Source organism: Rhyacophila brunnea, unplaced genomic scaffold (genome assembly GCF_057557595.1).
Source record: "Rhyacophila brunnea isolate RB1 unplaced genomic scaffold, BYU_Rbru_1.0 scaffold_2, whole genome shotgun sequence".
In the NCBI taxonomy this organism is placed as follows: domain Eukaryota; kingdom Metazoa; phylum Arthropoda; class Insecta; order Trichoptera; family Rhyacophilidae; genus Rhyacophila; species Rhyacophila brunnea.
In genome coordinates, this window is record NW_028232859.1 from 50,158,860 (window position 1) to 50,185,945 (window position 27,086).

Here is a 27,086-nt window from a genome sequence, read left to right on the forward strand (position 1 = left end):
TGTATTTATTTAGTATTAGGTACCTACAAAGAGATTAGACTGTCTTTGGGTACCTAGGTATAGCTATGGTTCGATCAAAAAATGGCATCTATTTTCAAAACCATATATATAATATAGGTACCAATTCAACTAAACTCCTACTGTGTAAATGTCTAAAATATAAACGAACATCTCACGATATAATATATATTTATATTATAAATGCCAAAGAATGCTGTGTTTATCTTCTCGATTTTTCTTAATCGTAAAAATATAATACTGTTCATAGGTAGGTAACGCAATATGTCGATAAAATGACATTATACAAAATATCAATGAATATCATTTTTAGATTATGGCTTGTCTCGAAAGTTATCAGTTTGATAAATCGTCAAAAGTGGTTTGATGTTTTCAAACGACTTCTAACGGTCGAGGAACTGTCAGATGCTTGTGGGAACAAAGAACAAAAATCTCAAACTATTTCCGGTTTACTTACTGCGCATGCGTTTGCGAACTTTGAGATTTCAAATTATTGGAAACAACGCTGTAATTTCTAATTTATGAAAGAAGAGGGCAACTCTGGTTGACATTCAGAGGTTGGCCAAAGTATAATATTAGTCTATGGGTTGCAGTGATGCCAATCGTACAGTAATTATAGTACAATACTATAATTTTAATTCTGTGGAAAATGTAAAATACTATAATTTTAAAGGATGCTAGACGAAAAATGTTCCTGTACTATATATTTTTTAGAAATACTATAATTTTTACGCTTTTGTACTATATTCAGCATATAAAAATATGGCAACACTGATGGGTTGGCCATAGATAATATTTATATATCTCCATGCGCTTGGTTGACAAGACAAATAAATAGGTTATCTTTCAGTGTTTATTATGTTGTGATTAATTTAAAAAATGAATTTTCACTCAACTTTAGATGAAGCAATCGAAGCCTTTAAAAAAATAACTCACAAACCCGAAAATTATTTAGGGTAAGGAAGAGATCATTACAATATTACATAAAAAAAATGATTTCATTTTCGTTTAACAACATCTTCAGATTTTAATTCGGTTCACTGCTTTACGATTTAGTGTATTTCTAGATTATCGTAGTTACCAGTAATGTGACTTTGTTAATATTAAATATTATATTTTGCCATTCCCTGTATTTTGATGTAACATTTCCAACAGATTTCAGTAACTTGTTAATATTCTTTATTCTTTTATAGTATCCAAGAAGATGTGGTGCAGCCTGTCAAAGATCTTACCAAAAGTCTTTATGATTTTATGAAAACAGAAGAACAACTACCTTCGGTGTTAGCCAAGGCATTACCGGAACTTATTACACAGCATTTTGACGAAGAACAGATATGGCAAGAAATTGAATTACAAAATGATGACAGATGGTCACATTTTCTAGCTGATGTATCTAAGCTCGCTGTTCAAAAAAAAGATCTTAGTTTTCCCATTGAATTCAATAACAAAAAATCCTCTAAAACTGTTCAAAATGGCTTGCAAGCTCATTCCGAAGACGATGACGTATCTGTTAAATCGGATGACAATATGGAAATCACGTCAAAGAAGAAAATAAAGAAAGTCAAGAAAAATACAAATCTGAAGAAGGGTAAATTTTCAATACATTTTTACTTTTTTCCAGTTATGTATTATTTGTAAATAGTTCAAAAGTCTATTACTTAAGTAGGTACTTAGTATATGTATTATTTCGTACTTTGGTCATAGATTTTCACCATTAACTAAACCTATGTTGTAGACTTAACTTTATTCAAGATGCTTGACAAAATTAAATGTGCCCGTATGAGACATGGTAAGATACTCTTGTATTCTTCTTCTTATTATGTAATCCTCTAGCGGAGGTCGGCAACCATCAGGAGCTTTGCTCTTATCATCTGCTACCAAGAACAGTTCAATGGGCTGCACTCGTACCAATCACGGAGTGTCTTAAGCTACTAAATGCGGCGTCAACTCTGCTACGCTTACCGTTGATCTTTCCTTAGATGATGAGTTGGGGAATGCTGTACTTTTGTCTCATAGTGTGGCCGAGGCACTGTAGTTTTCTGGTTTAGATACAACGCAGAACTTCTCGGTACTTTCCCATTCGATTGAGAATTCCAACATTTGTCACACATTCAGTCCAATTTTGAGGAGCCACATCTCGAAATACTCAACTCTCCGTGACATCTTTTGGTTTAGCGTCCATACTTTCATACCATAGAAAAGAATTAAGAGAACATAACAACGAACCATATGCACTGTCAGATCTAGGTAAAGCTCTTGATTGCTAAGAAAGTATCTCATTTTGAGAAAAGCACTCCTTGCGATCTCAATTCTAGTTTTTATTTCCAGAGACTGGTCGCTTTTCTCATTGACCCATGTTCCAAAATATTTGTAGTGCTTACAGGTTAAATAGTAGAGGTAACAATTTACACCCATGTTATACATCATTGTGAATTTTTATCTCCACTGATTTCGTTTTCAATCTTAATATTTGCTGTCTGTTTCCATATAGGTTAGCTATCAATTGAATGTCTCTTTCATCGACGCCTTTCTTCTGACTCAGACTCTTAGTCTGTGCAATGTTTTACTACCACTAACCATTTATCAGATGTTTTATAGTGCAGGTGTAAGCACGTTAATGTGAGAAACAGGCGAAAGCTGCAGGGTGAATTGATGTCTGTAATTTTTACATACCCCACTCACCCACCTATGTCTATGATTGCCGAATGCTCATCCATTTCTAAAAACCTACACAAGTGCCAAAGACTAAGCATATAAGCTATATCAAGTTATTTTTATATTTAAATCGCTTAATTTGTTCCAGAAATGAAGGTGAAAAAAGGCAAAGGCTCCATAGTAGACGATCAGTTTTTCAAATTAAAAGAACTGGAACAATTCTTGGATTCTGAAGACAAAAAGGAAATGAACAAACATAATAAGTCAAAAAAGTCATTTAGATCGGAAGAAAGCAGTGAAGATGACGAAGAAGAAGAGATAGATCTTTTTGAAAATTGGGAATCTGATGATGAAGGTATCGATAAAATGGTATGTTTTCTTCCGTTTAAATGCCGGGAGGTATTAGAATGGTGGCACCCGGCGGGCTACGAATTTCTATGAAAAAATAAAACCTTAGAAACATCATTATTTAGAAATAATTTATTAAAAGTATATCATCATAAAGACTTGTATATCGGTTAAGAATGTCACCATGATTACAAGAGATGTGAGTATATTGCGTACAATATATTAATTTATTTAAAACGACCGACTGGGGCTAGTGTAGTTTTTTTGACACTGCCTTTATTTACGGCATTGGTTTTTAGAATACAATGGCATAGTCAACTCAGTTTTGATTTTATTGGCACTTGAGCCTTTATTTAATTCAACGCTTCAAATATCTGACTAAATTATAAAATAATACTTAAATTATATTTTTGTATATCAAGTCAATTCAGAAAATATAATATGTTTGGTAAGTACTTTATATATTTTATTTACCTGACTAGATAGTTTTGTTCATGACTTTTGCTTGTAATTTGGCACACTTCTAGTATAAGATTCCCCAACCCTGAAGTATGCTATGCTTAGAAAGCTCAAAGAACTCAGCATTATTACGGATGCGGCCACCTTTGGTTTTCTTTAAGATGTCCAAGTATTCTTTGGCGAATTTTGTTTTTTAATGCATGGATAACCCTTGTTTTTCTATTAGGGTTACACACTACAAACTATTGGTTTAACGATTGTGTTGTATGTATATGTTACACCGAATGTGCGAAATTGACTATTACATGAAATGGGCAAAATTTTGGCTAATTCATGTAATAGTCAAGCCTGTTGCCTTATTCATGAATTAGGTAATTTTTCTGCTGAGTACATGGATTCGCCACGGTATGGAATTCTTGAACTGTCAACATGACAAGAAAAAGTAAATTTAATACGGATGGTTTTATTAGTTATAATTGGGCATAATATAATATTATTATTATTAGGTTAGGTTTGGTTAGGTTTTGTAATTCTGAATTAAATTATTCAACTGAATGTCCATTTTGAGGTTAGCTATCAAGTGTCAACAAACTATCACAAACATTCAATCGACCATTGCACAATTGATACCCAAGCACGAATCAAATCGCGAAAATACTTTTCAATAAAATTCTTCCGTTATCATAATATTATAGTTCTAGAATTTTTTTGCGCATAGTAAATGGATATGAATGTCATTGTAGTTATTGATTGGTATATTTTTATATTATAATCAATGACATTTGACACATTTGTTTAGTTGCAAAAAACACCACGGAGCGCGATCATCTATTTTGACCATAGATAATATACGAGGGTGGGTCAATAATTCCTTAGAAAAAAGCATTAAAACAGTTTTTATTTTTGTATTTTTTTTTTATTTCTCAACATAATCTCCTTGGAGCTCAATACACTTGGTTAGACGTTTCTCAATTTTGTTTAAACCGTCAGAAAAATAAGTTTTCGGAAGGTCCTCAAAATAAGCATTTGTCCGATCGATGACTTCTTCATTTGAAAAAAAACGTTGTCCACTTAGCCATTTTTTTAAGTTTGGGAAAAGGAAAAAGTCACTGGGGGCTAAATCTGGCGAATACGGTGGGTGGTCGACCAATTCGAACTTCAATTCTTCAATTTTAGCCATTGATCGTAAACATGTGTGAACACGGGCATTGTCCTGATGAAAGAGGATTTTTTTCCTGTTTAAATGAGGCCGTTTTTCTTCAATTTTGTTTTTTAGCTGGTCCAATAAAGATGCATAATAATCCCCTGTTATTGTTTTTCCTTTTTCCAAATAGTCAACGAAAATAATTCCACGTGCATCCCAAAATACAGTAGCCATAACCTTACCAGCTGATTTTACGGTTTTCGCCTTCTTTGGACATGGTTCGCCTTTCGCAATCCACTGCTTTGACTGTTCTTTCGTCTCGGGAGTATAGTGGTGTATCCATGTTTCATCTACAGTCACAAAGCGACGAAAAAATTCATCCGGATTGCGTTGCATGAGCGACAACAGGGCTTTAGAGGCCACCACCCTATTGCGTTTATTGTCGACTGTGAGCAAACGCGGCACCCATCTTGCAGAAATTTTTTTCATGCCCAATTTGTCATGTAAAATAGAAATGACGCTACCTTTTGAGATCCCTGTAACCTCAATTATCTCACTCAACTTTAATCTTCGGTCACTTAACACCATATCGTGGATTTTATTGATCATTTCTGGTGTAGTCACCTCTACAGGACGTCCTGAGCGTGGTTCATCCTTTGTTGATGTACGACCACGTTTAAATTCATTTAACCAGTTATAAGTAGTTGCAAGTGAAGGAGCAGATATGCCGTGAACTAAATCCAACTCATTTTTTATTTCCTTTGCTGTTAACCCTTTTATATTAAAATGTTTAATAACAGCTCTAAACTCAATTTTCTCCATTTTCCATTTTCCACAAGCAATTTTTTTTTAAATGTACGAGAAACACACAACAACCCGACCAATCTGATTGAAACTTCGCAGCATACTGAATCGGTAGTACCGCTGCATGAAAACAAACCGCTTACAGTACTAGTCGCGCCACCTGTCGGCTTTTCTAAGGACTTATTGACCCACCCTCGTAAATGTACATTTTGACCAATCCATGAGCATTTGATACATTTAGTTTAGTTGCAAAAAATACCACCGTAGCGCTTCTATCTAATTTGTCCAAGACATGAAGTAGGCAGAAAAATTACTGCCGATTTCACGCACTCCAGATATTTTGTCTAATTCATGAATAAGGCAACGGGCTTGCATTTTTCATGATTTAGGCAAAATTTTTCCCATTTCATGTAATATTCAATTTCGCACATTCGGCGTAACATATATAAGGAATTTGGTTTTCTTAAACAGCAGTTAGGATCTGAATAGACTCTTTGTAGAATAGCTACTAATGATGTATTCTCACTCTTTAGTCTGTGTTCACTAATTCACTATTAGTACAAAATGATAATATAAATCATATTAAAATAAAATTTTACATATAAAAATATAATATAATGATAACATTCTACAAATTTTGTTTTTTAAGTCGATAGCTATTTCGGTTGTAACACCATTATGAAGACTACAAAGATAAACGTCTTGTCTACGCTTAAATATAAAACTCATAGATTGAGACAAAACATTCTCTCACCTTCACCTTGGGACTATTCAAGAATAATACGTACATACTTTCTTGGAAACGGTATTAATTTAAAAGAATGACTTTACTTTTGTACAGGTTATTTCTGTGAATCTGTGCCTTTCCTTGGTCTACGGCCATTATTAGTATATAATTTATTTTACTACAATTCTAGAATCAGGTTTCTTTTAATATCATAAACTAATAAGAAATAAATATTGTTTTGATATATTTTTTCTTTGTTTTCCAGGATGATGATAGAAATGATAAGGACATCAAATATGAAGACTTTTTTGGTGAAGATTCTGATAGTAATGATTCAGACGAAGATCCAAAACCTAAACTAAGTTCAAAAAATGAGAGTGATGATCTAGGATTTGATGATAATTCCGAGAATGAAGGAAGCGACGATAGTGAAATTGATTTGGGTGATGTAAAAAGTGGTTCGAAAGAAAAAGGGAAAAGCGTTCGGTAAATATTAGTGCACATTAATTTTGTTTTCAATATCATGTTTGGTATCAATCTATATTGATGGTCAGTAGCTAGCTCTCGGTAATTTTTTATGTATGAATGTGATTTTTTTGCAGATTTACTATGAAACAGCCTTCATCTTCAGAAGATGATGAATCTGATAAAAGTGATGCGGAGAATAAAGATCGTCGTGTGAAAATCAACCCGGAAGATATGTCAGAATATCAATTAAGGCAACAGAGATTAAAGAAAAAAATCGGTCATCTCGAAGATAATTTACTTCAAGAAAAGTCATGGCCGATGAAAGGAGAAGTGACAGCTGCATCGAGACCTCAAAATTCTTTGCTTGAAGAAGTTGTCGATTTTGATATGACCAGTCGACCGGCTCCCGTCATTACCGAAGAGACTACCTTGAAATTGCAGGACATCATTATTCAAAGAATCAAAGATAAAGCCTGGGATGATGTCGAACGCAAAATAAAACCAGTCCAGGAAGTGCAAGAGTTTAAAAAACAATTGGTCCTCGATCAAGAAAAAAGTAAACTTTCTCTGGCACAAGTTTACGAACAGGAATACATTAAACAGCGAGAAGCACTCGATCCTGATGCCGATGAGAAACCCGAAGAAGAGCCAAAAGAACACATCGAAATAAAATCCTTGATGACCGGACTCTTTTCTAAACTGGACGCCCTTTGCAATTTCCATTATACTCCGAAGGTGGCGGCGCCAGAAGTTAAAATAATCAGCAATATGGCAGCAATAACCATGGAAGAAGTTGCCCCTGTAGCCACTAGTGATGGAACTCTTTTAGCGCCTGAAGAAATACGAGGTTATCTTTTTTTACTTTGAACACACTCAGTCTAATTCTATACAACAAAAACAACAACAACAACAACAAAACAACTAAGTGTGTAATAATATATTTTATAACATTTTGTTTTCAGCCAAAACCAAAGGAGACACTATTGGGAAGTCAGAACGCAGTGACACTGACAAAAAGAGAGAGCGTAGACAAAAGAAAACTAAACAGCGAGAAAAAGAGAAGCAACGAGAGAAACGTGAGAAGGTGCTGGATAAGATGCGTCCTGGCTTGGGCAATAAATATAGCCGAGAAAAGGCATCCAAACTCCTTGACAAAGTCACTAAGGATCGTAATGTTGATAAGGTATCATGGATATTAAATTTGTACATTATTTCACTTACCAATCAACACACATAATATTACGTATTTTACTATCATTATTTTACAACAGTATCTATCTCAATAACAAGTTTTTTTTGTGTGGAAGTATTAAATTAAGAAATAAAAATTATTTTTGTTTTTTTTTAGATGGAGACACTGGGTGATGGTAAATCGTTGAAATCATCGACAGCTTTCTTCAGCCAACTTCAAGAAGAAGTTACAGGCAGTCTGAAGTCCAAATTAAAAATCAAAAAGAAAATGAAGAGCTCAATGACAGCAAAACAGATGAAGTTATAATGTATTAATATTTTATATGTAAATAATTTCAAGAAAAATACAATTATTTGTCCATATCTTGCTTCTTACTTCCTAACGTCACTGTATGTATATTGACTTAGTGTACGATCTGAGTGGACAGCGTTCAGTGGAGCGTGAGCAGTGTGCGCAAATCAAACGTGTAACCGTGTGTGAAAATGTTCGTAGACAATGTCTATTTTTGGTTATACTGTTATACGTTTGAGTTGCGCACGCCCCGCCAAACGCTGTCCACTCCGGCCGTACACTTAGAACAAGGATTTTTAACTGGTTTTTGATCAATGTAAAAGTGGGGACATTTTTTGCAATAAAACTTCCATGATTTTAGATTTATAGATTTTCTTTTTATGTCTTGGAAATCAAATATTACCTGTCAACGTCTAGATTTCAAAATTGATTCAGCTAGCTGCTTGATCTTTACGGCAAGTAAAACTTAAAATAATAAAAATGATTACATCAGGTTTTTTTTTTGCTAGCCAGATTTTTAAATTTGAAAACAGCAAGTCGCAGCCAAGAAAAGACCACAGGATATATTGTATGAGAAACCAGGTTGATGCCTAGTCCATGCAGTTTTGCCATTGTAGCGGGTTATTCGTTGGACGGCGCAATGTCCTGGTGGAACTTTATGTATACAGAATGAATCATATGTTAAAAATGACCAGAGTATGTAGGTATGTGATACACCCCTGTTACAGGCGGGCTTCTCCCGGTGTAAAATAATCATTTAGTAGCTATCAAGTCGAAACGTAACCCTGACCTCTAGAAACGGCTTCGTAAAACATCTAATCTGATTCCTTGCTCAACCACGTAAGTATTTTTTTATTCATAAGTAAAGGCCTTCGTCCGGTGTGTGAAAATCATATACTGGGCGGAGGTGTAATTAAGATAAATTTAATTTGATTTAAAAAGTATAAATGATGATGGATGAAAGAGATAATTTTAAGACTAAATATAAGTATTCAAATATAATAAATTTTGCCGCGCATTGTGCGTGAAATCCTCGCGCGCCGGCGCCAGGGTCAGGCTCGTGATTCGCCGAATCAAAGATCATGCGATCAGATTTGGCCAATCACTAGTCCCTTTTACTAGTTGGCGTGGGTCTGAGGAATTTAAAAAGAGAAAAAAGTTAGTAAGCGTCCCTTTTCCAATAGAATAGGACCTGCGACTATAATCGTAAAAACCCAGATATAAATTTGTGAAACTAAAAATCATAAGAAAATATAAGACCACGTCACGAACACGAAAGACCGAGTTTTATTTATACTCCAACCGCTTAACTTTTTTTTTGTGAATCCGGGGTTCGATGGACACCTGAGCTAGCCGCTGGAACCCCGGGTATCTCATATGGAATTATAAAAGCCACCTGTAAAGACAGAAAAACCTGAAAAAAAGGGTTTGCAAAATTCTAAATAATATTTACCTACTATTCAAGGTCTACCAAATATTTTTGATTTAAAATGGTATTTGTAACATTTTTGGGTACCTAGGTAGATTATACAAACATGGTTTAATTGAAACAATCTCCTTTCTTACAAATCATAATACATACAGCAAAATATCTACCAGTGTTTAGAAAATATTTTCCATGAATTTATATTATTTGCAATCGAATAGAACGGAAGTAGGTATGTGGATTACAATAATGAAGGTATATTTTTAACCAAAACCTTCTAAATATCCATTCATTTAAGATGCGACATTAGCGCTGCAGGCGAAAAAATCTCTATGGCTATAAAAATAACTACGGAATCTACCATCAATGATGTGTGTCTGGTTTTAATTCTTCGGAGGCCCACTTTTAATTTTTTACACGAAACGGTTGCATTAAGGGAACTCACCTTTGCATTTTTGTATAGGTAACGTAACAACTTTGTGAAGAAAAGTAAGTGCTTGAATTTGTTTTATATTGCAAACAAGAAAACGTTTCAAAACACAACGAAGTGGTGAAGTTAATAATATTAATATAGTAACTTTATACCTATACTTTGAATCAATTTTTTGAATTGAATTTTTTTATTGACAACAATATTTTATGGTAAAAATTTTACAGCCATATATTTTAGAGCGTATGAAATTTAAAAAAAAAGTACATACAGCCAGTGTGTTCATACTTTCACCACACCAGCTTGAAATTACCGAGATATTCAAAATGGCGATCGTGGTGTTGTAAACAGATCTAGCCTCAATCTTGATGTCATTGTAGTGTCGAAAAAGTATATTTAGTTGTTTTTTTTAACACCTGTAAATTAAAAACTGTGTTTAAATGATATCGGATGTGTTTTCTGACAGATGTCGGCTGTAACCCATTCGTATCCAGGTATAACAAACTTTACTTACGTCCTTGGCGTTTGTCAAAAATCACATCATGTTGAGTGTTGACAATGAATAATTTCTGTATTTTTGAATAAGATATTTAGTCACTTTTGGTGTAGATGTAACCAATATTTATCCTTGTTCCTGATAACATATTTAAAGTGGAAAAACTGTGGTTTTCCATAGCATTTAAAGCGCTCTAACAATGCACGTCAGTGAATGTTGTCAAAGTATTGATGCATCCATTTATTTATTCCCAAGAATTTACATTGTACACTATTTTCCTTTGACAGGGATAGACCCAGCTAAGGTCGTCCATAAACGTCGCGCTGGCAGTATAGGGTAAGTCGTATTTAAAATAACCGTCTGACATCTATAATTGATTATGTACCTACTTGCTGTCAAAAATTTGAAGACAACACAATATTCACTTGAAAACTGCTTGTGTTCTCATTAATAATAGAAATTAAAAAAATATTGACAGCTATTCAAATTACATTGTCTTGACCTAAGAATGGAATTTTACTGCATACATCTCGTATTATCACCGTTTGCTAAACAAAAGATTTAACTAACTAAATATGTGGGGGTTATCTACTATTTACATTTTGAGTAAAATACAACATGGTATACTTACACAGTGTTGACAATTTATATTAGAATTAGTGTCCTTTTAATAAAATTATTATAATACTACCATGAACGTGCTGACGGTTTTAATCTACACAGAAAATGGCCCCAATTACATTGACTCCTCTATTTTATGGAATAATGAATGGTAGGCTCAAATAAACATGGTAATTATTGATGAATTACTATATGTCAAAATCAGATCATGGCCCCTTTCATGAATCATTTCATTAGCCATAGACAAGCACTATTGCAATTGGGATTCTGTTTCCCTTATTATAGGACATAGAGCATTGTGCATGTGGCCTATATTAGCTTCATAAACTAACATTCAACCTGCATATCTTATAATATCAGTACTTAGATGAGAATGTCTTTAATTACAACATTTATAATGCAACATACCAAAAGGTAAAAATAGTATAGGTACATACTCAATGTTAAGGCTTGTTTACACGGGCTAAGTACTAATCATTAGTGCAGTACTAAGTACTCGCCTAATAAGCATTAGTAAAAATCGAGTGAATAGAAACCCACCCTTTTAATTAATCGTTAGTGTACCCCACCATAACTCCACTCCACTCGTAACGTGTAAACCGCCCAACTTTTCCCAACTAGTGTTAGTGATGACTGATGAATAAGAATAGGAGCAGGAGAGCATGTGCCTTTTTTTGTATTTGCTATGGTGCTTCTAATACACTTTTGCTTGTCAACTCGTGTACACTCTACTCAGCGTTCTAAGTAGCTTAGTGACTAGTGCGACTAGCGAGTACTAATGATGTAAATGTGTAAACAAGTCTTCAATCTGTACCCCTTACTTTAAAATAATATTTACCTATTTATATTTATTGTATTCTGACACAGTAGGAGTGCATCGGTTATAATTATTATTTTCAACTATAGGTAGTCTTATAATATTATAGTCTGTGTTTTATAAAAAAAATAATGGAAAAATATTCCATACTGATTGATGTAACTCTGGATCAGGGACTTAGTATTTGGGAAAGATTTAATGTTCCTAGGTTATTTGTTATATTATGTATTATAAAAACATGATGCAGTATGTTTGGCAGGTACCTATTAATTTTGTGTTGGAAGCATGTTGCTTCAGTATAACATAAAAACTTTTATTATTACCTACTTGTAAATCTTAGATTGACTGTCCAGGTACATAGTGTTATTTTCCAGAATTTATTTCCTACAGTTTTACTTTATTCTGTCCAATAGTTTTTACTCAATTTCATTTTTTATTTTTTGTAATGTTTATTATTTTGGAATGCACTTTTTCCATTTTTATTTTGTTATCTATTAATCATTAGAGTAACATTATCTTTGTTTCAATAGATGGCACTGGCAATCGGAAATCAGAATTCTGTTCGAATGATCGTCATTCAACTTCTAGTTTTGTTTTGTTTTCGGTAATTTAGCCATTGCCTTCTAACTTGCATTGTCAATATACCTATGTATAGAAAAAAAAAACCTGTAGATTAGGTACATTTCGTGAACTTCGCTTTATTGAAGTATTATTTTTTTATATGGTTGATTAAGAAAAAAATATTGTTTTACCTACAAATTATCTAAGTTTCCTTTTATTTTTTTCTCGTTATTTACAATACAAACACGATATAATTATATTAGTACGTTGGTGTTATACTTTAACTATGTTTATCTATACCGTAGCGAGGGTAGGCGAGGGTGGAGTTGTACTTCTTCATTCGCTTCCTCAAAGGCCAGGCGAGACGCCATCCTTTGTTAGTAATTATGAAAATTTGAAAAGGCCTCCGATAAGGGCGCCCTTCAAGACTGTACGGTAGACTGTAAACCTCCTCATAGCGCCTTCGCAGGGGCACGGTCATCACGACCAGCGGCCCGCGAGCCTATTCAAAGAATACTAATTTACACTATTTACAGATTTACGCCATGATAAAAAAAACTTATGTTAAATCTATGGTTTCAAGATATGGTTGTCGATAGATCGGTACATACTATGTACGAAATCACTGTTTTCCCAAACTGTAAACCTTATGCCGGGTCCACACTGGCAACATGTCGCGCGACAACCTCGTTAAATTTTACGATAATTATCATACTTATCGTAAAATTTAACGAGGTTGTCGCGCGATATGTTGCCAGTGTGGACCCGGTATTATGCACGTTTTGTTACCACTCATGTCCGATCTTGTGAACGTTCAATACTGCTGGGGTAATTATTATTATATAATATACGCGAACGTAAGTTCTCAGACTCGACATTTCGTAATCAATATTTTTAGTTCACATAAGTATTTCTCAAGGATCAGTTCAATTAATATAATAATTATATTATATTCTCATATTGTAATAACAATAATTCGACAGATATTTCGGGAAAACCACGTACAACCGTTAAAAAAATCAATTATCCAACGGTCCACCATTGCTGAATGAACGAAAATAATTTTGATAGTATTGGTATTATTTGATGTGGATTACGTATCACATGCTTTGTTTTGCTTAATTTATTGTGTTATTTATAATATTTAAAGAAATCTAATATTTGTCTTAACTACAGTCGAGTAAGTTGAGAGTTTCATCAATATCTTCTCGACAACTTTAGGGTTTAGTTGGGCGGTCCGCACACAAATAATCAACACGACCTCAACTTCCACTCCACTGTCCACTGAGACTGGCAAAAAAAAGAATTCGCGATCTCTACGTAGACGCAATTTACTGCATAGAGTTAAAATGTCAGTAGGTACTTATGTATCAACTTTACTGTCAAACACTCAAAACTGCTAGTCATTGAACAAAATGGCAGAAAATGAAGAAGCGGTGATTTTGTTAAATTAGATAGATGTAAGGGAAATATTGGATGCATCCGTCAATTTTAGATAACCTGTCGATGCAAAGACTAGTGTACCTATTTATTGTTGCAAGGGTATAATATCTCAATATAGAAATATATTATCATTATCCGTTAGTAGTTCGTTTGACAGAGATAACTACAGCCGTAGCCCGAAAGGGACAACAATGCCGCTTCGTATAAATTTCGCTGACATATCAATAAATGGAACTTATTTTTTTAGTTGGTTCCTATTTTATGCACGGTTCTGTTTTATGGACATGTTATCATACTCTGTACTGATTATGAAGAATGGTTCCGATCGGACGAAGTTTTTATTGAAATTATATTTTTTTAAAGTTTCCTAACCCCTGCACGAAGGCATCACCTCTCGGTTGTTCTGTTCTCCCGATTTGCGTGTGGAAGCACTTTTTTGTTTTGTTCCACGTCGGTCGGTCGGTTGCGCACGCCAAACTTCGTTCGCTCTTTTTCAGATTTTATCAACCCTTCGATAGCCGCCCGATAGGGAAACCATTTACGGCTATTACAGTTGCATTTTTGTTCACCGCCATGATTGAATCATTCCACGTGAACATTACTTTTTTTTTTAAATTATAGCTTTATGATTTACATATTTAGGTACTTAGGTACAATATATGAGAATATTCCAGAAATTATTTAAACGCGACGATTCGCCTGAATTTGATTTTTTCAATTTGAGCGCAGGCTTTTCGTACATATTGTTCATTTTAGTAGGTAGGACTTGCATCGAAAAATCGCAACGCGACGATGTCACGTTTCTTGTCCACATCTATTTTACAAACGAAAAAAAAAATAAGAGGCTTGCGGATTCAATCCTTGATTCTAAAAATTACCAGTCGCGTACACAACCAATGCGCCATTGCTGTACACCCCGTTACTATTTTTTCCATGGACATATATGTACGTAGTCTAGATTCTCTAGCACTCCAGCTAGAGTCTGTATATTTTCGGACATAACACTGTTTACGGGCACTATGCATTACATTTTTACATTATGCATTGCATAGTGCCCGCGCGGCTTAAGCATCGACCTATAACGCCGTGTGTCCCAGGCACGAATCCTGGGTCTGGCAAGTACACATATTGTTTTTCAATTTGTGTATGAGTCAGGGTATGGACCTAATAGGTTGTGCAAATGGCTGACATCCATTTCTCGTAAAAACAAAATCTGTTAACACAAACCTCCACTCTGTGGAGGCCAATATGATCTTATTAGGATCGGACATGGCCGAAAAAAAAACTAAAATAAATGCATTGTAGATATTATAAATTGAAATATACCAAATTATTCCTTTTGCAATTCCCTAGAATAATAATTAGAATTGTTGATATTATGTACCTACCTACCTACTTACAATTTTTTTATACATGTCGTAGTCATTGTTTATAATAATTGTATAAATAAACAACATTTGAATGTTTGTCTCATTTTATTGTTAAAAACGAACAAAAGACATCTTCTACGCATAATATTCTCATGAAAAATGTATACATATTTATTTTTTCGTACAATAGTGAACAACGTTCTATCAAACATTGAGAGTAAGGGAGGCTTTGATATAGCGTGATGGCTATGTAGTCCGTAACCAAGGAGATACATCAACATCCATTATAATATATTTCCATTAAAAATCAATATGGTACAGGGGTCAACAACATTAATATTTAGGTACCACTTCCAAACCCGTAGGACGCAGGTTCGAATAACGTAACTGGCTCAAATTCACATTATGCTAAATAGATACTTAGTTAAGTTATCAACCATCAGAAAATGTGTAAAACGATTTTGCTTGACTTATCTTACTAATCTGAATGCTGACTACTTCTTTTATGTCATCCCCTATTGGAGGTCGTCCACCATCAGAGGAATCTTCATTTTATCGTCTGATGTCCGAAATATGTTAGTGGAGCTGCACTCGTATCGATCACGGAGATTCTCTGCCAAATTCGCTGTGAAATAATATACCTCTCATACTGTGGCTTTTCGGTCCTTTCCCATTCGTTTGATGACATCAGTATTATCGGTCCAATGAATTTGAAGTACCTACATATCTAACCATACCTATATTATATAAAGGCACACCTTGAAGGCTTCAATTCTCGGTGATATTAATCTTTCATTATTATCTCTTAAATCAATTTGATGCTTTGTCGACAATTTTGTAACGTGACCGAACTTTTATAGTAACTATGTATATGTCATATGTATAATGCATTTAAAGTTATGTCGTTTCTTATGTATCTTTAAAGACCAGGGATAACTGATTGTATTGGCTAATGTTTTCCAATGGACGTAACTTGGCTACCACATCCTTTAGTCGTTATCCCGAAGAAGAGGCAGTGCCAGTGGTGACACAAAATCTCGGCGCTGTGATTTATTTCACTCCTTATTTCGTTAGTCTTCTTACATGTGTTTGACACGAGAGGGAGGGAGAGTTTGTTAATTGCGTTACCTGCCTACTTTGTATTCGCCTCGCGGGTGCCTCGAAGACCGAGGGGGCAGGCGGGTGGAGGGGGGGGGGGGTTGGATTCTTCGACGAATGATAGCTTCAAAGGTCAACACATCGCTGTTGTTGACAGTGTCGTATCTAGGCTATAATTAGGATATTTAGATTTTGAATCAAATGTACAATACTGGCCAAGAAATAATTTGATTCGGCCCTTGGGTTCCTTCACTGCTTTCCTCCAGCCGGTTTATTTTTCCACCGAAAGCATAAACTGCCTTAAATTAGTCCTTGCAATTGACGCATAGTGATATCACACTTCCTTCATAAATGACATAAAAATAATTACAAGATAAAAAGAACTTTTTATATACAACGTTTTTAAATTTTCTGTTGAATCATATAAACTTGACTTGACTAGCTTAAACGATCAAAAAAATGTGTAGGTACTTAATAGAAATACTGAAATGTCATTTCATATTGATTTCCATAGTAACGCACGTATATATTATTTAATAATTTAGTTGCTTAGGACCCCCTAGCAAGCAATAATGGTATCGAAATATCTTTTCATACAAAACAGAATTAAGCTAAAAATGAACTCAATTCTACTTAAAGATGGCTAAAAGTATTAAAAAATGCATTGGCATCGTGTTCTGATATATTCTAAAAGTTTCAAATGTCTAGCTAGTCGGGAAGTACCCGACAAATAAAAATACGACCTAAGAAAAACGTTATAATAGAGTCGTTTCTTGGAAAATTGGGAAATTTGTAGATGTGTTTATTTCCTTTATAATTTTACGGTCAGTTCTTGATGTAGGTACCGAATACAGATTTTTACAGGTATGGGTTTGATCCTTGTCTAAAATGTCCCAATAATTGTCTCTTCGTGCGGGCCTGTCTCATGTTGACAATAAGGCTCCGAAACTATTGTTCTATAATCTATATTGAAGAGAAGCCTACTCGATTCGTAATCTAAGGACCTAATAATATGTGCCTAAAGACCCAACACCTATTCGTTTATGTTATGTTATAGTATATTTATTTATATATCTATAATTTTGTGTTGTTTATTGAATCCATGTTTGATGGGGAGCATTTTGACTATATTCCTTCCTCATTTCTTTCAATAGAGCGAGCCCCTAGTCCCCCATGGCTACGAGCACAGAGCCATTCGGAGATCTGAATCTTCCACAGCCGGGGTATGTAGACAATTTGTTTTAACACTTTTCATACAGTGGGCTAATAAAATCTACACATCTATTTTTTTTTTGTGCAGGCGTTTGCGGTCGTGTAAACAATTATAATAATATACCTACTGTTCGCACTATTTCGTAAAAACATACAGATTTTTCTGAAAATGGTTCACTGTTTAATTTTACGAATTATAAAAGTACTAAATTAAACTTAGTAGCTATATTATTATTCAGGAGCTATACACAGTATTGATATAGATATTTAATTCACTCTCATGCTATTTTCTGTATTTCTTCGTGTCCGGAAACTTGTACGTATGCAGTTCGCCGTATCACACTTCACCGTGAAATGTTGTATCGGAAATATATGGCCGTATATTAAAGATCGTCCAAACTCTTTGGGTCGTATAGTACTGGCATAAAATTCATGTCTAAATAAAACACGGTTCTTGTCGTTTTACACTTTACAGGAAGCCAGCAGCAAACAAATTTTGAAAATAGCCGATATACTGGATTATTTGTTATGTTAGGTTAGGTTTTCATTCTTGAATTCATGAATTTTGCCAAAATCAGCAATGAAAATTGAATCAATGTCCATATTGAATTAATGTTGATATTGAATCTAATAAAATAGGAAACCATTTATAGAATACGGTCATCTCTTTCCGAAAAGAAAGCTCACGGCGAATTGTGCCACGGTGAAAAGTTTTATGTACAATTTACATGTAACAGTATTCCTTGACTACCTATATATTATACATGTTATCTCAATCTTAGTTTTTTTGAGCATGTGATGTTGTGTAAATGCCAATAATTGAGAATATTTACGGACACGTAACGTAAAGTGACTTAACTTTTTGCCTCTACTAAATAAATTGCTTTTTCACTACGCCTACTTCTATGTCTTTAAATAAACTCACGAAAGCTATTTTGGCATGCATTCTATGCATTTTATAATCTACATACATCATAAAAAATACAATATTCTTATTTTCATGCAATTTTCATTAACAATCATACTTTTTGGATACGAGTAACATATAGTTGTATGTAATTGCAATAAATATTTTTATATTCTACTGTGTCGATAGCAGTTCACAGTTACTGTAGTCATGCATCATAAATATACCGATACTTTTAATGTTGCCAAGATGAGTCGTGTATTACTCTTTAAAAAAAATCATAAGCACCATTTATTTTCAGCATCTAAATATAAATTTGTATGCACCTGCACTAAAATATGTGCTTTCTCTAATTACAACATAATCCGCAACATTTGCATGTTTGCATAAAAAAATTATTTCATCGACACTGCTGATTTAATTTCTATAGTACCTACCTAAGTAGGTACATTTATTTTTATAAATGATATTGTATATTATATACTTAATAACATTATGTCTAACAATCTGTATATTATACTCGATAGTTATGCGTAGTATGTATATCGTGACATTTGAAGAAGGCGGTGTCTTTAGTTTTCGCAAAGTCAACCGCGTCCCCTAATATAAACCTGTTCCTGAATATTTATGTCGTCGCGGCGCTCGGCGTAGTGCGACGTCGGCCAGTTGTGATGACGCTAGATCGGCGTCAAATCCCAGGATCAACGTATCGACCTAGCATTCAGAATGTTCCAAGTTTCCTTTGTTAGATTTGAGGTCTTCAACTAAATCTCGTTTTCCTTAATAAGTCCAAATTAAATTAGGCTGTGTTCTACCATGCAGTAATGGCAGTGATCTATCGCTCGCGCACATTGTTATCCTTTAACTTAAGCTTAAACAAACGTATATAATTTGAAAACACCTCAGAGATATAATATAACCACTAGCTATAGCTAAAAATTTTGAGAGATCCTGACACCGATTAGTAATTAAGGTAATTATTAATACCTTGATTTAAAAAACAAAAGCCGACTGCCAAATATTAACTCATTTTAGAAAGCACTTCGCGTCGATCACGACTGATATATTCTGCCCAAATGACTAAAATTAATATCTGGATTTTTTAAAACTAAGTTTTATTTTCCATTGTGGAATCTCGAGGAGTCTGGAATCCCGCTGGTGGGTCGCGTTTCATAGTGTTGCTTTTTCAACATGCATTATCCAGTAAAACCGGTGACCCAGTCAATGATATAAGTATACATTTTTATGAGGTCTAACGACTAAATTAAATATGAAAAAAAAATCTGATTTAGTTTACGTTTTCAGTGAAATACTGTAAATCGCTTTCATCCGTAATATAACTTTTAGTTTAGTGTTCTTAAACCAACAGTGGGATGGGGCACCTGCGTGGTGTTTGTAACAACATCCTATTGCTTATCACAGCATTGAGATACCAGCCAAATGTGATTGGAAGATATCTCACTTCACCCTTTTATACGAAATAAAAGTGTACCTCGTTTATAGAGCGACGTCTATCCAAAAGCATACAGTGTCTGCGATCTTACTAGCGTTGACACTGAGTTTAACCTCATGAATATGTACGCAGTGCAAAGTGAAGAATGATCGGAGCCGTAGGTACCTACCTATTTAACTTATCATACTAATATATTGTCTAGAGAGAGAATTAGTTAAATATTTTCCGAAAATTGATAAATTTGCACAAAGGTTGTAGGTACAACTCGGTTGGACAATTAAAATAAAATAAAATAACACTACAATTAATTGTGTTAATCCAGAAAACTGATTCTCCATACCTAATTTAACCCTTCTAATTTATAGCTTGTGTTTCAGCTGGTTAATTCAATTTAATACTCTCTTTTTCTCTTTGGGTTTCACCGTGTATCGGTGGCATTGCAGAACATTTATAGAATCAACGTATATTATACTTAAATATATACTATTTTAAATGCGGTATTTTTGAAACCTTTGTAAAACAGCGAAATCCGTTAAAAATGATTACACTGTTGAATGTGACCTATCTTTGAGGATTAGCAGTAGGTAAACAAATTACCCGACCAAATTTGCATATAAATAAATTCTTCTCTAATAGTTATTCCGCAGAAATCTTGACCCAGAGATCACAACGCCGAGGTGGGTACGAAATGGCAAATCCCACGCGGGTCGATTAATATTTTGCGTACGGTGTGGCGCCAAGCTACGCAATCATTCACCGCGAACATCTTCAAACAAATATGTCGTCTCGCGATATGCCGAGGTATATCTAACTCATAGATAAGATACTTAATCTAACTTAAGGTGAAGACTTCAGGATATCTCCGGCTTTGTTGAGGATTACTACTCCCAGTACGTAGAGAATTTTTCAAAGCGCAGGAAAGCTACATACCCTACATTTACGCTGTGAGAAGTTTACATTTCATTATGAAGGCGTAGATAGCGTGACTACGTGATTAATAATTTGTCATTCAATTAGTCGACACATATTTTTGGTCAGCACGAGGTCGCGCCATTTTTGACGAGTGCCATAAAATCATCTCTATAAGTAAAATATAAAAATCTTAGTCGATTCACTGAAAATTACTAACTCATTTTACTCGAGAAAATTTTATCCTTTTTATACTTTGAGAGACTGGTGGTTTTGGGATGACTGGGGGCAGCATTCACTAATAAATATGGAGGCATTCGAAAAAGGAAAACAAATTAGGAAGTCTTTATTCGACAACCTCGGATTTCACGGTGAGATTGTCATTAATTATACCACCATATGATTAAGATGGGAATTGGATTGAAGACTGAATATATTATGCCAAGAGACGTAGATTCTCTTGACAGTATTTTGTTGATGTATAATCAATATAGAGCAACATACACATGGCTATTTCTACCTGTAAATTATGACATTTTGCTTATATCCAACTTGAATTATTGATCACGATTCGCTGAAAAGAATGTAAACGTAGACTGCACTTGAATATTTGCATGCCTTCATTGGTCGACACAACATTGATTTTTATGTTATCGTTGCAAATCAGCCTTTGGCGAATGACCAAGTGGGAGACCGGGAAAAAGAAAAATCAAAGGAACTAAGCAGCGTAGCTAAACTATGGTTAATCGCGCTCAATTTAATAACATGGTATTGAGCGTTAGCAGTGTTATTTTGTACATTATTTGACGAAGTAACATACCCTTGTCTGGTATGTACCTACCTATCTATCGCACAGCTATCGTACATGAACAACAACACCTTCCCGACGCGGCGTCAGGTGAATCCTGGTGTTGGCGTGCATGTATCCGCGTGGGCATGTATATGAGGCAGTGTGTGCCTAGGGACGCATGCCGTGAATGCCAAATCAGATTAAGCCCTGACGAAAACGCCTCCCGGAGTGCCAACAACCGCCTCGGCCGACTTTTGTCATCCGACCACATCAACAGTTCGTCCTAGTATAATATTAACACCTGTATTTTTTTTTCTTTTTTTCCGACCATATCCGATCATAATAGGATCATATGGGCCTCCACAGAGTATAGGTTTGTATTAACAGATTTTGTTTTTTTTCGAGAAATGGATGTCAGCCACTTGCTCGACCTATTAGGTCCATACCCTGACTCACACACAAATTGAAAAAGAATATGTGTACTTGCCAGACCCAGGATTCGAACCCGAGATCCACGGCGTGATAGTCCAACGCCGTGTAAATTTTTTACTCTCTTGATAATTTGATGAATAATTATTGCCATACTCTAACTTGACTAATTTCCGTCACAATGCGTCCTATTTTATTGCAACTCGTGAATATTTATTTTTCTAGGGTTATTCAGTAATAAGAGTAATCCATAGTTTACATATGTAAATATAATATTATGATTGTCATCTACATCGCCGTCTCCACAATTCATAGCTGGCCACTGCATCAAGTAGTAGATTCTAGGCTACTCGATACTCTCATTCTTGTACAATGTATAAAATTCACACGGTTTAGACTGCGGCAAATGAGAAGGCGTCGGCTGTTTTCGAAAAAAAAATATACAATCTATGGCCCGAGTCAGGTTGACACCACACTCTTGTCAACTATATTAGATTAAATCAATTTAATTACAATTAATATATGTGTCGTTAAATTTTATGCATACCTGTTCATGTTCCTCGATTTTGTAGGTGGTTGGCTGTATGTATAAATACTTAGATTTAATATGTATAGGCTATAATAGGGTAACCGTATATGAACCATGGATATTATAAAGGTTTACAAAAGCACATTATTCGTTTTCTAGAATATCGTCTTGACATTGTACCGATACTGATTTTTTGAGTCACGATATGACATAAGTTTACTGATTTCCTGCATATGATGTACCTAATATCAGTACGTTTTAGTGTCAGATTTGAAAAAAACAACACATTAATTTGTCAGCGCAAGATTTGCACCGAGATGTAAAAATCATGCGAGTTCTTTAACCAATTAAGCGGCCGCTTGAAATACCATACTTTATAGTTATTTCAAATTCTGTCAATTATGATGGCTCCATCAGTATAAGTTGTCTGTTTAGTGAGGGCGCCACATGGCAACATTTGACATATCATTCAATATTTTGTATACTGTGATGTCTGATGAGTGATGACTGATGACTGTTAGTTCTAAATTCGAACACCAGTCGATTAATGATGGTATATCTTTATCAATTCATTCTTTCATTCCGACCATGTCCGATCCTAATAGGATCATATGAGGCTCCTCAAAATGGATGTTTTTTTATATTAACAGATTATGTTTTTTCGAGAATGGATGTCAGCCACTTGCTCAATCTATTAGGTCCATACTCTGACTCCAACACAAATTGAAAAACAATATGTGTACTTGTCAGACCCAGGATTCGAACCTGGGACCCACGACGCTATAAGTCGACGTTTAAGCCACGCGGCCATCGTGGGTATCTATATCAACCTGTTGTATTATTTTTAGTAATGTAAATGACATACTAAAATTAAAAAATAACATATTATGTAACGTTGCTTTATCGATGGCACCAGGATTTCTCACTACCTACTTGCTATTTTTTTTAAATCAATTATTTTTTATTCAATAATGAATACAAGCATATTATTGTATTCTTTATTGAAAATACATGACTTGGGAAAATATAATTTGTTTGTAGAGTTTTAGTGCGGTGTCGAATTGTCCGCTGCGCCTTGGTCGGATGGGCGGCCGAAAAAAGTAGGATCATCGCGCCCCTCATCGTGAGGGCGGCAACATTTTTAGGTTTTGTTCCCGGAATTATGTTGACGATATTTTTTGATGTCTTAATATTATTATTATGCATCTTGGACGACGCGAACCCTTCATATGAATTCGTCGGTCGTATCGTATTCCAGAGGAAGATGGATTTAGTTATATTTTCGTTTTATTAAATTTATTCCTTTTGACATTTTGTTGGTAGACATTTACTTAAATATATACGTCTTGAATTCTTAAATAGTGTATACGGTGTTTAATTGTTTACAAAAAAAAAACATGTTAAATAATATGTAGGTATCTTCATACAGAACTTATTCCTCTGTCTATATTTCCAAATATGTATGTTTACGCTAAACGATCATGGTGTCAGTTAGAAACTATTAATTGCACGTTAACACATAAATTATGTTGGATGCGATGTTTTCCATCTTTTAGACATAATAGTAAAATATGCAATCAAAGAATGTACTTACATAATTATATTTATTTATTGAGAAATCGATTATGAGTTACATTTTACACTAGTCATCACATCAACCACCCTCGGTCCACTGCTGGATATTTAATTGGTTCTTCGGGCTATGTGGCCTGCCCTGTTTTTATACAATTATTGTAGGAATATGACGATTATTTCTGTTATCACGCCATTATCATCAAGTAAATGTCGTATTATACTATAATATGTACCTACTTAGGTACCTACAGTATTGTATGTTTACAACAGTTTCAGCGTTTGCTTTTTTATATGCATGGTATATTTTTAAGTTGTTTGATCACTGTCTACTCATAGGAAATTATTTACGGTAATTAGTTTTATTATTTATCTGTACCAAACCTATGGACCTACCTACGCATACTGGATAATGTTTGCAATATTAAGGAAACACGATAATATGTCGTATACAATTAAAATAATTTTATTCGTCTTGATAAATACAAAGTTTCACGGAGAGTTCAGTGTCGAGATGTGCCTGTATAGACGGATCCTCATTATGCCTTGGACAAGGTGGCAAATGTTGACTTTCCCAAACAAGTGGGAAAGGATAAGATGTGAACTCTAATAACTGCGCCACATGAGAGGACAGCAGAAGTGTTTCTCAACCCAATTCGTTATTCAAGGAAAGAACAACAGTAAACGTGATTGGTACATGTGGAGCTCCGTCAAACTGTTTTTGGCGGCAGACGATAGAGCGAAGATCGCCCTGATGATCGACCTCCGATAGGAAATAGCACGATGTGATAAAGAAGAAGTTAGATAAACTTAAAACAAAAGTTCCTTAAATGTTATGAATAGGTATCATCTGCCAGAGGTGGGTCGCAACTGCCTCGGCGACACCGTATTTCGTGTCCCCCTTTCGCCTACTACTTTGTAAAGTATTAAAGATTTACGTCGGCCCGTTTTGTCTTATATAGATAGAGTCATTATTATGAAGATTTTGTAGTTTTCCCAGAATCCACCTCGACCCCTAATACTTGCCGAAGAACGGAAAATCCGCTTAATATCGCTATCTTTCCGCCGCGAGGGGACGCCGTAATGCCGCGCGATAAATATTATTCAGTTTAATTTATTCAACTTATATGGAGGCGCTAAGTACAGGCGGCACCTTTGCCCGCTTGTATGAACGCTATCCACGCCGTCAAACAACACACAGTGTGGCTACTGGTATCTCCCCCTTGAAGTGGCTCGCTTATTTGTTTCGTATATTGACATGTTTCGTCTAATTGAGGGCGAGACCCACTGCCGTATCTCACTTCTAACACCTATCTCGAGATGGCCCGTTCTATTCAGTAATATCTTTTTTCTCAATGCCGTAGGGTTTATTATCATTCCTACTAATTGTATTTGAGTGGTCAGGTAAATATGAAGAGATAAGTTAATCAGCCGTCTGACTTGTTTGTTATTTGGGCATGTAGTAGGTTCCCACTAACTTTTATAAGTAACTGATATTTAATTATAAGTAGGTACCGGATGCCTGTTCAATTAGTAATGCGCAGTTAGCTCGTACTGATAGTAAAATGTCATTAGTAAATACATATAAATATACACAACATTAGATTTTTAATGAAAATACATGATTTTATACTTCAGAAACATACATAGGTACATATATATTACAAAAAACATAATAAAAAAGGTGGACTCTGGGATTTGAAGTCAGATATTTCACTGTCCTGGTGACTATTGTTATCGGTACGTGTTACGACTGCCGTGTCCCCGTTAAACGGCCATTATATGCAATTAGCATGTTATTTAAATGTGGTAATTAAAAATTAATTAAAAGGTAAGCAGTGATTGTGTTAAGGCTTTAAAAGCTACCAATCCGTCTGAGAGTCGTGCAAATTTATTAATCCAAAGATTTTTTATAATGGGTAACTGTTCTTGAGGTTTCTCAAAATTATGTAAGTACCTACCTAAATAAGTATATTATTAGGTAACCTTATGCAAACGCTACGCAAAATGTGTAGGGTATTTAGAATAAACAAACTACCCGCAACTGTACGACATTTCACGAATTTTCGTCGATAGCTATTTCAGTTGTTATACCATCATCAGTAAGTACTACAAATTATAATAATCTACATAACTATCGACTAACGAACAAACTTGTGTTGCTTTCATACAAACTAGTTAAAATCTCATTCTATCTTCTCGGTCGTTCCCTCATGGCTGAGGATCGTGACCACCCTGAAATGCAGTCATCTTCTTAGCGACGAGTACTCTCCACCCCTCACGGTCTATCAAGTGCATTGATCATAACAACATGATTTTATCATATCGAAGAATTGGGCCCCAGTCTCACAGACATGTCTTTTTTCAAGAGCGGAATTATTCGCGACATTTGAAATTGCACTAAAAGTGCAAATGTGTAAAAATGATAATAATTTTTGAGTATCTATAGTCTATACCAGGGATGGGCATACATTCTTCGTCGTGTCGGGTCTTCAATAGCTATAATGTGTCGCTCTAGAAGTTGGCGAAGGCAACACCATTTTCCTCGGCTTCTAGGATCTTGTCGAAATTGCAGCTTACTGGGCAAGCCTTGCATGAAAAAAGGTTGTCACCATGTTGTGTCGAGTGCGCCCTACCATGGTTCTCAGTCTGTTTAGGGCTTCCCATGTACGGTACCCTAGACTGGCTCCGGGTGGGAGATGCTCTGCTGGCTTTACCCAATCTTCGAGACCCTCAGAGGCTAGGTTCGCCTCCCATGCGGATAGTCTATCTTCTTCGCGTGGGACGGTCAGAGGTATGTTGGGCATACATGAGGTCAACGAGAGCCACATTCTGGATTTTCATATATATAAAGAGCCACATCATAGTCACATTTAGAAAGGTAAACTCGCGAAAATACAAGTAGGTACAATGGGGA

At 35.0% G+C, this 27,086-nt stretch overlaps 2 protein-coding genes across 6 annotated transcripts in view; both read left to right on the top strand.

The window, feature by feature from the left end:
- The first annotated feature begins 803 nt into the window (after positions 1–803).
- Positions 804–8,177, top strand: LOC147072474 (U3 small nucleolar ribonucleoprotein MPP10). Its single transcript, XM_085947609.1, has 7 exons — positions 804–974; positions 1,212–1,606; positions 2,822–3,042; positions 6,421–6,641; positions 6,758–7,470; positions 7,586–7,806; positions 7,972–8,177. Exons 1-7 carry the CDS (start codon positions 898–900, stop codon positions 8,119–8,121), a joined length of 1,998 nt encoding a protein of 665 aa, XP_085803735.1. The 5' UTR covers positions 804–897; the 3' UTR covers positions 8,122–8,177.
- Positions 8,178–10,281: 2,104 nt separating this feature from the next.
- Positions 10,282–27,086, top strand: part of tgo (Aryl hydrocarbon receptor nuclear translocator homolog tgo) — a 228,041-nt gene continuing 211,236 nt past the window's right edge. For 3 of the 5 annotated variants that reach the window (XM_085947244.1, XM_085947243.1, XM_085947245.1), the window contains exons 1-2: positions 10,282–10,456; positions 10,746–10,794. In XM_085947244.1, coding sequence (XP_085803370.1) covers positions 10,429–10,456; positions 10,746–10,794 — 77 coding nt within the window. In that variant the 5' untranslated portion in view covers positions 10,282–10,428. Of the gene's footprint in view, positions 10,457–10,745; positions 10,795–17,522; positions 17,592–27,086 lie in introns of all 5 variants that reach the window. The other 2 variants (XM_085947246.1, XM_085947247.1) reach the window with 1 other exon arrangement.

What these genes read in the sequence shown, in the direction of transcription:
- LOC147072474 (XM_085947609.1), top strand. Translation starts at nt 898, where the DNA reads ATGAATTTTCACTCAACTTTAGATGAAGCAATCGAAGCCTTTAAAAAA. An exon ending in ATGAAGGTATCGATAAAATG is followed by an intron (nt 3,043 to 6,420) that starts GTATGTTTTCTT and finishes TTTGTTTTCCAG; the next exon opens with GATGATGATAGAAATGATAA. An exon ending in AGGATCGTAATGTTGATAAG is followed by an intron (nt 7,807 to 7,971) that starts GTATCATGGATA and finishes GTTTTTTTTTAG; the next exon opens with ATGGAGACACTGGGTGATGG.